Source organism: Gigantopelta aegis, chromosome 3 (assembly GCF_016097555.1).
Source record: "Gigantopelta aegis isolate Gae_Host chromosome 3, Gae_host_genome, whole genome shotgun sequence".
In the NCBI taxonomy this organism is placed as follows: domain Eukaryota; kingdom Metazoa; phylum Mollusca; class Gastropoda; order Neomphalida; family Peltospiridae; genus Gigantopelta; species Gigantopelta aegis.
This window is the reverse complement of record NC_054701.1, coordinates 81,455,743-81,469,728: the sequence shown is the minus strand read 5'-3', so window position 1 is coordinate 81,469,728 and position 13,986 is coordinate 81,455,743. Positions and strand designations below refer to the sequence as shown.

At 35.9% G+C, this 13,986-nt stretch overlaps 1 protein-coding gene across 3 annotated transcripts in view; it reads left to right on the top strand.

Moving 5' to 3' along the window:
• LOC121369156 (host cell factor 1-like) overlaps positions 1 to 13,065 on the top strand; it is a 36,774-nt gene extending 23,709 nt beyond the window's left edge. For all 3 annotated transcript variants that reach the window (XM_041494045.1, XM_041494044.1, XM_041494043.1), the window contains 8 exons: positions 26 to 118; positions 859 to 2,037; positions 3,586 to 3,698; positions 4,084 to 4,206; positions 4,858 to 5,046; positions 5,879 to 6,176; positions 6,852 to 6,909; positions 8,215 to 13,065. In XM_041494045.1, the coding sequence (XP_041349979.1) occupies positions 26 to 118; positions 859 to 2,037; positions 3,586 to 3,698; positions 4,084 to 4,206; positions 4,858 to 5,046; positions 5,879 to 6,176; positions 6,852 to 6,909; positions 8,215 to 8,278 (2,117 nt within the window). In that variant the 3' untranslated portion in view covers positions 8,279 to 13,065. The remainder of the gene's footprint in view (positions 1 to 25; positions 119 to 858; positions 2,038 to 3,585; positions 3,699 to 4,083; positions 4,207 to 4,857; positions 5,047 to 5,878; positions 6,177 to 6,851; positions 6,910 to 8,214) is intronic.
• Positions 13,066 to 13,986: the final 921 nt, after the last annotated feature.

The window sequence follows — 13,986 nt, the reverse complement described above, 5'->3', positions numbered from 1 at the left end:
TATAAATATATTTATTTATTTCTAGGTTCTGGTGGCAAACCAGTCACAGTTTCAGCATTGCCAACTTCTCCACAGATAGTAACCCCAGGGACAAAACCCGTTGTCACTATACTATCAAGTAAATGGACTATTTTGCATGCATTTGGTATAAAATAAGATTCCATGCTAACACTTAATATGTACAAAAAAGCCTTTATCAGTAGTTGGGTCAGGACATAGCCCAGTTATACAGCAATTGTTTGATGCACAGTTAGTTTAGAAGTGGTCCCTCCTAGTGGTTTTAGTGCTTAAAAATATTTAGTTTTCTCCATTTCCGACCAGTAGAATCAAATGTGGGTAGGTAAAGATTTTTTGTTTTCTTCTCTCCATACATATACTGCCACATATGACACTTCATTTTCTCATATTAATGTCGTAGTTTTGAATATTTCTCCCAGATTCTGTTTAATAATTTAAACTAGAAACTGTATTGTTCATTAAGGGCTATCATATAGTTTTCATAAGTGTATATTTCACAGTATATTGCTTATGATTTTAAAGACAACCACCCTAAAACAACATGTTTAAATAAAAATGATTTTCCTTTCTTTTTTTTTTGTTTTCTTTTTTTCAGTTATGAGGCTACCAATTTTTACTTAGGGCTACTAGATTTTATAACCTGGTAGCCCGGTGTGCTACCACTGAAAAAAAAATAAAAACTGCGCCGTGGTTATACCTTTATAATTTTTAATGTAGTGGCTTTTTGTTTTATCATCCATATATTCCACCCTCCCCACCCCCCACCTCCAAACCCATTTGGTTATACTTGTGTAACTTGTATTTTATTCTGGTATTTTTTTTTTTTTTTTTTTTTTTCAGACCAAGGCGGAACTTTTTCAACAGCAAGTCTTGCGTCCACAGCCAACTCCACCGTACTGAGTCCTGGAGTTGTCAAGACTCCCGGTGCGTCGACGATATCCCTCATCGCACAGCCTTCAACTGGAGTGGTCACACCCACCACGATGGTCACTCGGCAGATCATTGCTACATCAGCACACTCAAGCCTGGCGGGAACTGCAGGGAAGCCAGTTCAAATCACGATAACGCCGGTTGGACAGAATGCCACCCAGGTGCCCAAGACGGTGCCAATAACCACGATAACAACACAGTCAGCAACAAGTGAGTCTGGTACAGATGGTCTGCAGCCAGAATCTGGGGAGGTTACAGCTTCTGGAGATTGTGGAAGGCCGGAAGGGTGTGGGACTCCGCCTCCAGGAGATTGTGGAAGACCAGAAGGGTGTGGAACTCCACCCCCTGGTGATTGTGGAAGACCAGAAGGGTGTGGAACTCCTCCTCCAGGAGATTGTGGAAGACCAGAAGGCTGTGGAACTCCGCCCCCTGGAGATTGTGGAAGACCAGAAGGGTGTGGAACTCCGCCCCCTGGAGATTGTGGAAGACCAGAAGGCTGTGGAACTCCACCTCCGGGAGATTGTGGAAGACCAGAAGGGTGTGGGACACCGCCTCCAGGAGATTGTGGTAGACCAGAAGGATGTGGGACTCCACCCCCAGGAGATTGTGGGAGGCCAGAAGGGTGTGGAACTCCGCCTCCTGGGGATTGTGGAAGACCAGAAGGCTGTGGAACTCCGCCCCCTGGGGATTGTGGAAGACCAGAAGGCTGTGGAACTCCACCCCCAGGAGATTGTGGGAGGCCAGAAGGGTGTGGAACACCTCCACTAGAAAATGGGGATGAGGAGCCCCAACAACAAATGGAAGAGAGTAATGAAAATTCTTCGGCAAGTACAGAAATGCCGACGGAAGGTGGAGCAGAGGACGTCCCAGCTAAAGATAGTGCTACAGCAGACCAGCCAATGGATGGAGTGGCGCATGATGCCCATCCATCAGTAGAGGCATCGGTATCGGAAATGGGACAGGGAGACGCCCCGGAACCCATGGATACCAGTTTTGATCCTAACCTGAAGGTGAAGACTGAAGGGGAGGAGGGTTTGAAGCCTGTAGACAGTACACCCCAGAAACCAGCACTGGCAGCTGATGTTTCAGGTTAGTGGAGAAGAAATCTAGATGCATACAATTCCGTAACATTTTACATCTCTTTAAAATTTCTCCTGTTTCCCAGGTTCTTTTCATTTACGGTTTTGTAATTAATAATAAGTGGTAAAATCAACTACAATGATTAATATGTAATCAGGGCTAGCTCTGGGTCAGCAGAATATTTCACCAAATTATCTACTAAACTTATTTTCTTCTCTTTTTTTTCTTTTTTTTTCATGTAATTATTTCGTCAGATTAAAGTAAAATTTGCCTATTGTTTTTGAAATTCGCAAGTGGCGAATTTGGCGAATGCCAGAGCTAGCCCTGGTAATAATTATTTATTAAGCTATAATTACCACAATAACAATAAATACAGTATATTTTCACAAAAATGGTTTTAAAAACAAAACCTAATGAATATAACTGATGCCATATAATTGTACATAAAATGTGTTGAGTGTGTCGTTAAATAAAACATTTCCTTCATTATGAATATAAATGTGGTATAGGGGCACATCAAACCTCGCTGTTAAAAAAAAGAGTTGTTATTAATTGCTCCACTAAGTTGTGGGGAACCATACAAGAAAATGCTGTGATGATATCAATTCACATTCTAAAGGAAGTTGAAAATTACCCATCATGGGACTGATGGCGAACAAGAGTGATAGTTCCCCTTAAATAACATGGTCTAGCAATGAAATGATAAATACAGGATACTCCCCTCGGATTTCATACTTTTATCAACTCGTGCTAATAAATTATATTATCACAAGACACAAGTGGGTGGGTGGGTATTCTTTTTATCATCCATTATCATTATTTTCATTTGCGACAATTGTAAACAATATCAGTATTGTGGGTTGAATGTCACTATATTTGGCATCAGTAGACTAGTTAACTAGTAGAACGATAGTGGCGTGATGTCATTAATGATAGGTTTAATGCTGAAACATACACAGTGACGTAACACAAGAAGCGATATCTCCTAGGAGAATATCGCAGGAGATATCGCAAATTGTAGTGCCAGCGATATCTCCTACCAAAGCCTTTAATGGATGATAAAGCCCTTTTATCAGATAACTCATTTTAAATTACATGGATAACTTTGCATTTAAATGTAGAGTTGTACATATCTCGCCTAGTGCTGGTTGAAATCCTAGTTTTGTCCTTGTGGTTTCCTCCTGTTATACATCAGTACTCACATCTGGAACAAATTTTGGTTTGGCCACTTTTGTAAAATTTTGAGTATTTCTTTGAAATTAAAAATATGTTAATTTAAGGAATATTTTATTAACCAAAGATTAGATAGATTGAAACATATTTTATTGGTTTTTATTGAACAAATGGATTAGGTACAAGTTACACAACTTACTAGGCCTTCTCCAAAATACATGCATATTACAACAGATAGTTGAAATAAGCATAAAAAATTGAGCAATTGGCTAATTTGGCAACGTACATGGTGAGCCCAGATACATAGTTTCACTTAATGTATGATTAGTGTTTGGACAAAATTATGGTTCCTATAATAAATGTGGTTCGCGTTGTTACTTTTAGATCCACTTGCAACATTAGCGACAGCTGCATCATCATCCACACCAGCAATAACCACAGTGAAACAAGAGCCTGACGTCGCCAACGGTGTTAAGACGGAGTCGGAGGTTAAACAGGTCTGCATTAGTGTTGATATTGATTATTAAAAAATATATGTTGAGCAGGTGAAAAAGCTATTTGGACATTGCTTTAAAAACAAAGTGCTTACCGATGGTAATTTTGAGCCTGCCTACGGCAATTTTTAACCAGTTACTTTCACAATAAATTTTTTTTTTTTTTAAACGTCCTTTCATTGGCAAAAAATCGGTGAAGCCCTTGACTGACGGCAATTCATACCACAACTACGACAATTGTCGTCGGTGCCATCATAAGTTTGAGCCTTGGTGATGGGATCTGAATAATGTAGGAATTTTGTAATACCTACCAGAATATATAATACTGCATTGATGTGTGAACATGGTTTCAGTGTGAGGACTGTAATGATGTACATTTTATCTCCAGGAAAAGACCACTCCAGTGAAGCGAGACGGGAACCAGTGGTACGACGTAGGCATTATTAAGGGGACGACATGCATCGTGTCTCACTACCACCTTCCATCTGATGGGGCTCAGGGCAATGGTGACGTACGTACTGAGTTATCATTTACAGTGTTCAATTTTTATATTGATGTTCATCATTTAATGTTTACATTTACCATAGTTTGACACCCAATATAATAGCCGATGTATTTTTCGTGCTAGGGGTGTCGTTAACCATCTATTCTATTATCATTTACAGACTAACTTAATTTAATGCTGTAAATCATAAAAATATTATCTACCTTACAATTTAGCGAAATGCAGAAAAGTGATATCGTCATAACAAAAACATTAAAAATATATATATATATTAAGGTGTATGATCAGTCAAAATGATACTTTTGATCAGTTTCGACGTTACGCATGTTACAGACAGCTTAAATTTAGTCGGAAATTGCAGTAATGTACATGCTAACTAATTATTGTTGTGCTATTTCCTTGGAATTGTTTTTTTTTAAATAGTATATAGGCTTATATTTTAACAATTTACAATGTCTATCATTGTTACATTATTTTGTTTGTTGGTGTATTAAAACACCACAATACGTAGCACAACTCGTTTATACTGTTCATGTATTTATGAATTAACTGATTTGATGTGTATACTTTGACAATTATTTCCTTACCATGTTTATCAAACTTTCAGTCTCGATTCAAGTCTTTAACAAAGTGTGTGATGTAATTTGTTAATTTCAGGACATTGATGTGGTGAATGTCCCCGACCACAGTATTCTGAAACGCCAGGAACTCCAGCCCGGGACGGCGTACAAATTCCGAGTGTCAGGAATAAACGCGTGTGGGCGGGGACCATTCAGTGAAGTCTCCGCATTCAAAACGTGTCTGCCGGGTTTCCCTGGAGCACCGTCGGCTATTAAAATAAGCAAGGTAAACCAGCTACACAGATTGTCACTTTCTTGTGTCCTTTATTGTATTTTTTTTTTTTTTTTTACCATACTAAATCCAAACTTGGGGCGAGACGTAGCCCAGTGGTAAAGCACTTGCTTGATGTATGATCGGTTTAGGATCGATTCCCTCCGGTTGCCCCATTGGCTCTTTCTCGTTCCAGCCAGTGCTCTATAACTGGTGTAACAAAGGCTGTGGTATGTACTATCCTGTCTGTGGGATGGTGCATATAAAAGATCCTTAGCTGCTAATCGAAAAGAACAGCCCACGAAGTGGCGACAGTGAGTTTCCTCTCTCAATATCTGTGTGGTCCTTAACCATATGTCTGACACCATATAACCGTAAATAAAATGTTGAGTGTGTCATTAAATAAAACATTTCTTTCCATCCTATACCCAATCTTGTAATAACTGAACATTTTGGTAAACTGTGCATGGGTTATGCAAGAGAGAAAATCTTGTAACCCATTTTTTCATTTTGCACATTTAATGCATGAACGAAAAATTATACTTATTAAGCCATGGTTAAACACAAGTATAAAATAATCTTACCTTTACTATTTTTAAATTTTTGTACAATTTATTTTTATAATGTTTTCTGTAATTGTGATGTCTCAACTCAAGATAATATTGTAAAACTTGCCTTTACGCCTAATTTTTTTTTTAAATTAGTAATATTTCTGACTCCTAAAATGTTTTATTAATGTCTAATTTGCTTCTTTTGTGGGGGTTTTCAATAATGGCTTATTTATTTTATTCAGAGCATGTTTTTCAGAATATTTTTTTAACAGCAGTTCAATTATTTTGTTTTTCAGAGTACAGAAGGTGCCCACTTGTCTTGGGAGCCTCCACAAAACACAGCTGGGAAAATCACAGAATACTCCGTGTACCTGGCTGTCCGGAATGCCGCGGCGACAGAGCAGAAACCCGGAACCCCGGCCCAGTTAGCGTTTGTGCGTGTTTATTGTGGCCCAAACCCATCATGTGTTGTTACAACAGCCAGTCTGGCGTCCGCACATATAGACTTTACAACCAAGCCGGCCATCATCTTCAGAATTGCAGCTAGAAATGAAAAGGGATACGGTCCAGCAACACAAGTCCGGTGGCTGCAAGGTGGGTCAGTTTTAAATACACAGGATGGAGAAGAAACGGAGAAGAAATTAGAAATAAATATAATATAAAGACATCAATTAACAAAACCTCCAATGATTTTTGTAATGAGGAATATATTTTATTAGACAGGGGTGGGAATTCTCCTTGGATCAGTTGTTTTCCTCTCATGGAACATTGCGTTTCCTCGCATTTTAATCGTCTTTTCCTCCAAAATGTGTCGGGGGATAGCACAGATTTTAACCTAGGATTTCAAGAATTTCCAGGACCCCTCAAGATTTCCTCATTTTTTACAGTTCACCAATTCCCACCCCTGATTAGATGAAACTTATGCTTAGCATAGCAATGTTTAGATGGGGTTTAGTGGCCTAACATTAGGCTTTCCCTCAAAAACTTGACCACCGAGTAGATAGCCAGTCCATAGGCTCTTCTGTTATTTAACAACCTTCAAAAGGTTTTGTAATTACTAGGTGTAACCTATGCTTGCTTAACATAGGAATGTTTACATGGGGTGAAGTGGCCGTATCAAAAAATATGATCATCATGTAGATGGTTAGCCCATAGCTTGCTCATTCTAAGTAATTACTAGGATATTCAGTGCATTTCTTATGAGAAGATTAATTCTTAAATCACTTGACTTCTGATGATAGTCATTACCTTGAATGTTTTTTCTTTCAGATGCCAACCAAACTGCAGCAAATTCAAAGGTTGCAGTCAAGAGGGTGATTCCATACGGGTATGTGTTCTTGCCAGTCATTTCCTAATCATGTCCCATGTATTCAGTGACACCCCATGCACACACACCAGCATCAAAAACCATTTTATCTATGATGCAAAAAAAGAGAAGAAAATCTTATTTTTCATACGGTCAAATACTGGTGTTTGATGTGATTCAGTGTGTTCTTAAGATGACAAATTCTGGCTGTCATTATTTCTCTCAGCCTTGTTTTGGAGTCTCACTACAATTAAACTTTCGGAGGTAGCTTCAGGGAGGAGGATTTTAATTACCCTAGAAAGAACAAAATGGCAAACCTATTGTCATATATCAGTATGAATTTTCTTGTTATGTTTTTAGTTATGGTCTTAATTCTGTACTAACTGTAGAGATTGTCATGGGAGATGGCATTTCCAATCCTAAGTAGTCTTGTGTTCAGACATGTTCTTGTTAATGTACTGAGAGAAAGAATTTAGGGAACACTTATAGACCAAGTTTCAGTCACTATTAAGAGTCGTGATGTCTGTACAAAGATATAATAAGGTATTGAATGTCGCTAGTGTGAGATTGAATTATAGTAACACGTTAACTTCCTGATACTGGGGATGAGATTTGTGGTTGCAGTCACTCTTTTCTGTTAGTGTTGATAGTGATCCCTTATTTCTTTCTATACTAATGAAAAGAAATAAGGGCTCACACAAATAGTGACTACAACAAAACCTCTATGTTCAAAATGTCAGAATTTGACCGTGCTACTGGCTACCAATTTGACATTACCAACGTTCAATCCCACATTACAACTGTATAAATACAGACATTACTACACTAGTAGTGAATTAAATTTGGTCAACAATTTGATGTGTTCCCTTATTTCTTTCCATCAGTATATATTCTTGGATTAAATCTTAGGTGTTTATTAGACCCCTACCAGTCAAACCAGTGGCGTATTAAGTTTTATAAAATCATACATACACACATAGTGTGGGTTGCACCCCCATCCCTCTTCATATGGGTTACCCCTGCCCCCAGTCCCCCAATATAAAATCCTGGCTACGCCAGTGGGACTACAGGTTTCATCTCTGTCAGTCTGTCGCACATATAATTTTTCAGATGTTTTTGAAATATTGAGCTGGAATTTTGTGTATAGCTTTAGCATGTACGCTTACAGATATGGTTTGACTTTCATGGCAATGTACTCATTTTTGACAGTTATGGCCTTTGAACTTAGGAGATAAGAAAATATGTTGGGGCCCATTAGAGGACATGTATTGCTTTAACAGTACTCACAGAATGCTTGTTAAAGTGCGATTATTTGTTTATTTGCAGGAAGCCCACAGTCTCAGCTCAAGAAAGTGCTATAAAGAAAATCAAAACGGAAGAAGAAGGCTAGTCCGGTGGATCAAATCATCATCATCATCATCATCATCATCAAAACTTGCTGATTTCTTTATTCATTCAATCACTCATATAAACATTAAACAAGTCACGGCTAGCTCTGGCAGTCGCCAAATTCGCCAGTTAAGAATTTCAACAACAATTGGCAAATTTTATTTTAATTTGACAAAATAATTTCATGAAATATTTGATATTTTGTTATAAAATAACTGGGTTTCTGCAGTTTTTGAAGTTTAGTAGATAATTTGGCGAAATATTTTGCTGACCCAGAGCCAGCTCTGCAAGCTATAAGAGATAACACAGCCAGCTAATTGAACTCTTCATATTTGGTTATTTGTAAGACAGAACAATTTCAGTGCTTGATGAACAGAGATCAGAAATCTTCTGGTGTACATCCACATACACACATGTGCGCATGGTCTCTGTTTTTGTCATTTCAGACTTCACTTTAAGGCAGACAAAACATTGCAGCACATGCAGTAGCATGTTCAGAAGGCTAAGCACTTGCAAACAATTTGTTTGGTACCATTGTCTTCTGTCATATCGTACTCATTTAACATTAGTTGCAAAAACCAGTCTAGTGAATGATAACAATCGCTTGCTCACCCTCTAGAACATGTCTCAGTATTCTACATTAACTCACGGCAAACATTTTGTCCTGTAACGAACATCTTTACAGTTTGACTTGTCCTATCGGAAATGTGCTATGCTCAGCTGAGTGTTTCTGTTGAGAGGAGTTGAGCACTATTGCTGGGACGACAAGCAAAAATATTTAAATATTTGCCAGCCTGTGGTGATGTTGACTGGAAAAAAAACCAGGTCGTGATGAAAGTATTTTGACCTCTGTTATGTGAGTTGATGTTATGTGAGTTGAATTTTTTAAAATTCTACTAACATGCTGCGCGTCTACTGTCCAGAATTCAGTCTATAACAATATAGAATACGTGTATTTTTTTGGAATACATTAATAAAACTCTGGTGATCCTCAAATTTCAAACTTAATTAATCATTTGATGATTTCACCACATAACTGATTGGTGGTTTGCATCAGTTTGAAGTTAAGTAACCTACACGCAAAACAATTGACTATTCGCAAGAAATAATGTACTCTGTTAAAATAAAGTTGTCAAATTTATCAGTGTGTTAAAGTCGGGGAACAAATTTTCACTTTGTCTATGTTGTAATTTAATTTTTAGGTCATTTGACTGGTTGGAGAAGTGAGAATAATTTTACTTGCCCTACATCCAAAACACTAGTCCCAAGCAAGCATATATGTAGAGCCATGGCTTGAGATTTTGAAGCTATCTTAGCACTACGATATTGTAAAACCATCGTAAGTTATGACGATACAGTGGCACATGTCATAGCCTCTGACAGTTTTATGATATCGTAGTGCTAAGGTTGCTTCCAAAATTTGGGCTCGTGACTTAATGTTTGTTGAATTGGACTAATGAAATCAGCAAACCATTAATTCATTCATTCCCTGTTAATACTGCATGTTTCAACTAGTTTGTCTCAATTGTGCATTGTAATTACACATTCATAAAGCAAAGTTAAATTACAATTGGTTTAGTTACACATACTTAGTATTTATCTTGTATAGTAGTTTGTCCATTTAAGTTGTTTCTATGTATTAGTACATAATGATTAGTGTTTGGTACTTAGCATTGTTAACAAATGTAATTGTACATTGTAAGTAGATTTTATTAATATAATCAACAAATGTTTTTTAGAAATGGTTTAAAATGTATGTGAAAGTTTCATTTCCTCAAAAAAGATGTAAATTTAGTTAAGGCTTTCTGTTCACTGTTGCCAATATTTTGTAGAGGTATATAAAGTACTGATGGGGTAGGATATATAGTCTATACAGAATGCAGACTAGGGAAATAGTATCACTTACCCACACTTAATAGACTGCAATGCTGCAAAGAGGGGAAAAAAGAAAATGTTGGACCTCTGATATTAGTATTAGTATGAAACTTAGGTTTTTATTATTTTATATAAACATGCCAATATGTTTTGGTGTGTTAATAAAATTCAGTCCATCCATTCATATTTAATTTGTAAATTGTGTTGTAACGTTAATTACACTGCAATTTCCTTTTGCATCAGTGAAGCTAGTATAATTGAAAGTGACTGCTAAGTAGTTTTGACAGGAACAGAGAAGGATCATTCAATTCAATTTAGTGCTTGAAACTTTGAGCATTAACTGCTCATCAGTTAATTAACACATGCTTTTGGGGGCAGAGGTGCAGGGTAGAAGTTATTAAAACATTTAACAAAAAAAATTGTTTCTTAAATCAGATTTGTTCAAAGTATGTGGGAAAAGGACTCTAATGTAGTAATAAATATAAAAATAATCAATTTCTTTTCTGAAAGATTAAAGATATGTAATATTTCTTTTAAAAATAAATAAATAAAAATACTATGCCAGGATTAAGTTTTGTTGTAATTAGACCTGTTCATCAAGTTTTACATTTCATTCTTCCTAGAGTGTAGATCTGTTTCATCTGTACGATATATCTCATCTTCATAAACCCGATTGTAAATATTATCATGCACTATCTTAGCTGTTTTAGTATTATATCATGTTGTATAAATGTCTGTTGTACATATAACAAATACCTGTATGTTAATATGAGGCTATGGTAATGAGACTAGCAAGTTTTATGTCGTGTTCATATATGCCATGAACTAATGTGCACAGTAGATTGGCTGCTCTTTGACAATGGGCCGTTAATTATTAAGATTTATGTCCAGGGCCCCGTTTTACAACGCAATCTTAGCGCTAAGATCACCTTAAGTGCATACAGTAACTATGCATATACGGTGATATTAGCACTAAGATCGCTTAGTAAAACGAGGCCCAAAATACTAAATAATAAAAAAAACAGTGTTTGTGCGTTCATTTGGACTGTTGATTAGATTCTGGATCTAGTACTAAGTCCATATTTTTGAAGCTGTCTTCCATATTGTAAAACTGTTGGGGGCTATGTTTGTCGTATTGACGCGTTCGCCTGTGGCAATTTTACAAGATTATAGTGATGAGATAGCTTTGAAAATATGGCCAAGGCATTAGATGATGATTGTACTGGACAGTTGATGATGACTGTACTGGACAGTTGATGAATAGGGTCTCTAATAATTTTCTGGACAAAAAGTCACTTAATATGTTGACTTGTATGAGTTTACGGTGTTAATAATGCATGTACTGAATGGTTGTTACCACTGTTTACAAATGTCAGAAGCAGATTTCTTTTTTTTTAAAGTACTCTCGTAATTGTCCTTAAATAAAATATCTTGATGCAAGTCTAATTATATTGTGGTTTGCTGTTAAAGGTTTGAATTGTGGTTGATAGAAAATTTCAGCATAAGTATAGGTTAGAAGGCATTAAGACGTTCAGACGACATTTCATACTTAATATGGGCAGGCAAGCATCATTGCGTGTTCACGCCAGTTGTTTTGATGTCATTCGTACAGCTTTTGGCGATGATGTCTGGCCAATTGCGTCAAAGTAATTTTGGTCACATGACTTGTTATTAAGACGGCTTTTTGGGGTGTCTTCACGATTAAGACGATCAAAATGCTAATATCTGATTGGTTGACTAGGAGAGAAACTGAGGAAATGCTGTCTAAACTTTATTTAAAAGCAACAGACTTGAAGAAGTTGCACTGATCTCAATACACTAGAATAATCATCAAAACGTTATTTTTCTTAGCTAGTTGTGAAATAATTTTTATTGTCACTCACTGAAGCTCCTGACAGCTGAAAATAATTTCACTTGGGACATAAACATGTTACGAACTGGAAGCTCATTTAATATCCTATAATTATGACATGCAAGTGAAGAAAAACTCCATATTGTTTGCAGGAAATTAATATAAACTAGTAGCCTCCAAATATTAATATTCGTATGTGTAATTGGATTAATTACAAATATCCAAAATGACTGAAAGTGCCTTCTACTCTGATTTTTTGTTGTTTCTAGAGTGGGGGAATAAATGTTTATTGCACTAAACTGCATATATAAAACACTGCTTTAATCTTGTTTGTGATGTGGGGTTTTAAAAAAAATGCAAATCACATATTCAGATCAAAATAAATAATACTAAAAATAATAATTTAAATCAATATATATACCGTTTGTCATGTGTTTGTTTTGGAGGTATTTCATTGCATTGAGAGAAACACTCCAAACTATACATAGCTCAGTCTGTTGGTAAACAAATAGAAATTTTTTGGCCTACAATATTTTACTTATTTGCTTCTTTTCCCCCGCATTTTGTTTTAAAATTAAGGGCAAGTTTTACTTACATAATACATTGATGTGTTCTGGTCAGTCTTCATTTTACAACATGTTGCAAGATATTTGAGTCAACAGTTTAAAGCTTGGCTATGAAACACTTAACTTACAGCCATTATAGTTTAAAAAATCACATGTACAAAGTCATTACTCGTTGAAGTCATGTATGTCAAACAAAAATGTTTTGTGTCTTCATTCACTTTTTTATGTCATTTTAAATTAATGGCTTTTGGCTTTCAGATCCATTTCCCATTTCTGGAACTATATTTGAGTAAAATAATATATTATTATTAGAATTTGTTTATCAGCTGGACAAGTCATGTATCTTGCTACATTTTGCAAATATATCTTACATCATTTGTTTGTTCCAGTCATTACACTGTTTAAATAAAAAGCACAGTTGTTAAGTAATTATAATATTGTATTGTTGTTTTATACGTGCATTCGTCATTTTAATAAAAAAAATACATCAGTCAATCTCATTTATGTGTATTTAAATAAATATCTTAATTTTAGTTATTGGGTTTTTGTTGTTTATTGACTCATGCAACAGTTATTCATAAAATGAATTTGCTTGAGTGATCATTTGTAGGCAAACAACAGTTGGTTTTGGTGGCTTCTCGTGCTACTTTTCTTTTCTTTTTTTCAGAATACCAGTGTCTGTATATCCAATGCATACAGACACTGTTATTCTAAACAAAAAAAATGTGTTTAAATGTGTAATTTTTAGTCGTTAAAAAAGCTCCAAATTTAAATGGTTACAATGTCGACAAACTCGTGATGGTCCCTTGAAGTACATTACATTTATGAATAAGGACCCAGAGGAGTGTGAGAGGGTCCTATCCCATCAAACTTATGTGGAAATAAATGTAAATGTAGAATTTCCAAGTGTCAAAATAACTGTTAAACATCAATTAGCTGGAGTTTAAAATTTGCCAGCATGATGTTAAAATGGCTATACATTTCCTTGATTAAAAGTTATTAAATATAAGAGAAAAAAAATTGTTCACCAAATAACTGTTGAACAAATTGTTAAAGTGCAAATCATCATGTTTAGTAAAGACCAATATTTTTTTAAAACAATTTTGTTTTACCTTGAATATCCTTAAATATATACCTTGTGCAACAGGAACGTCTTTCAGGAGTATACATTATAACTGAAACATGGGCGTACATAGGGGGGGTTCGACCGAACTCCCCCTGAAATCACTTTTTTTATAATTTAATATATCTGACAATATATTTACTCAACATAGAAATATATGCCCAATATCTCTGCAATCTATTTTGGAACCCCCCTTTTCAAAATCCTATGTATTGGAACCCCCTTTTCAAAATTCTATGTACGCTCATGTGAAAGTAAGTGTCCTCGACTACCAAATGTTAAATGAAGATATG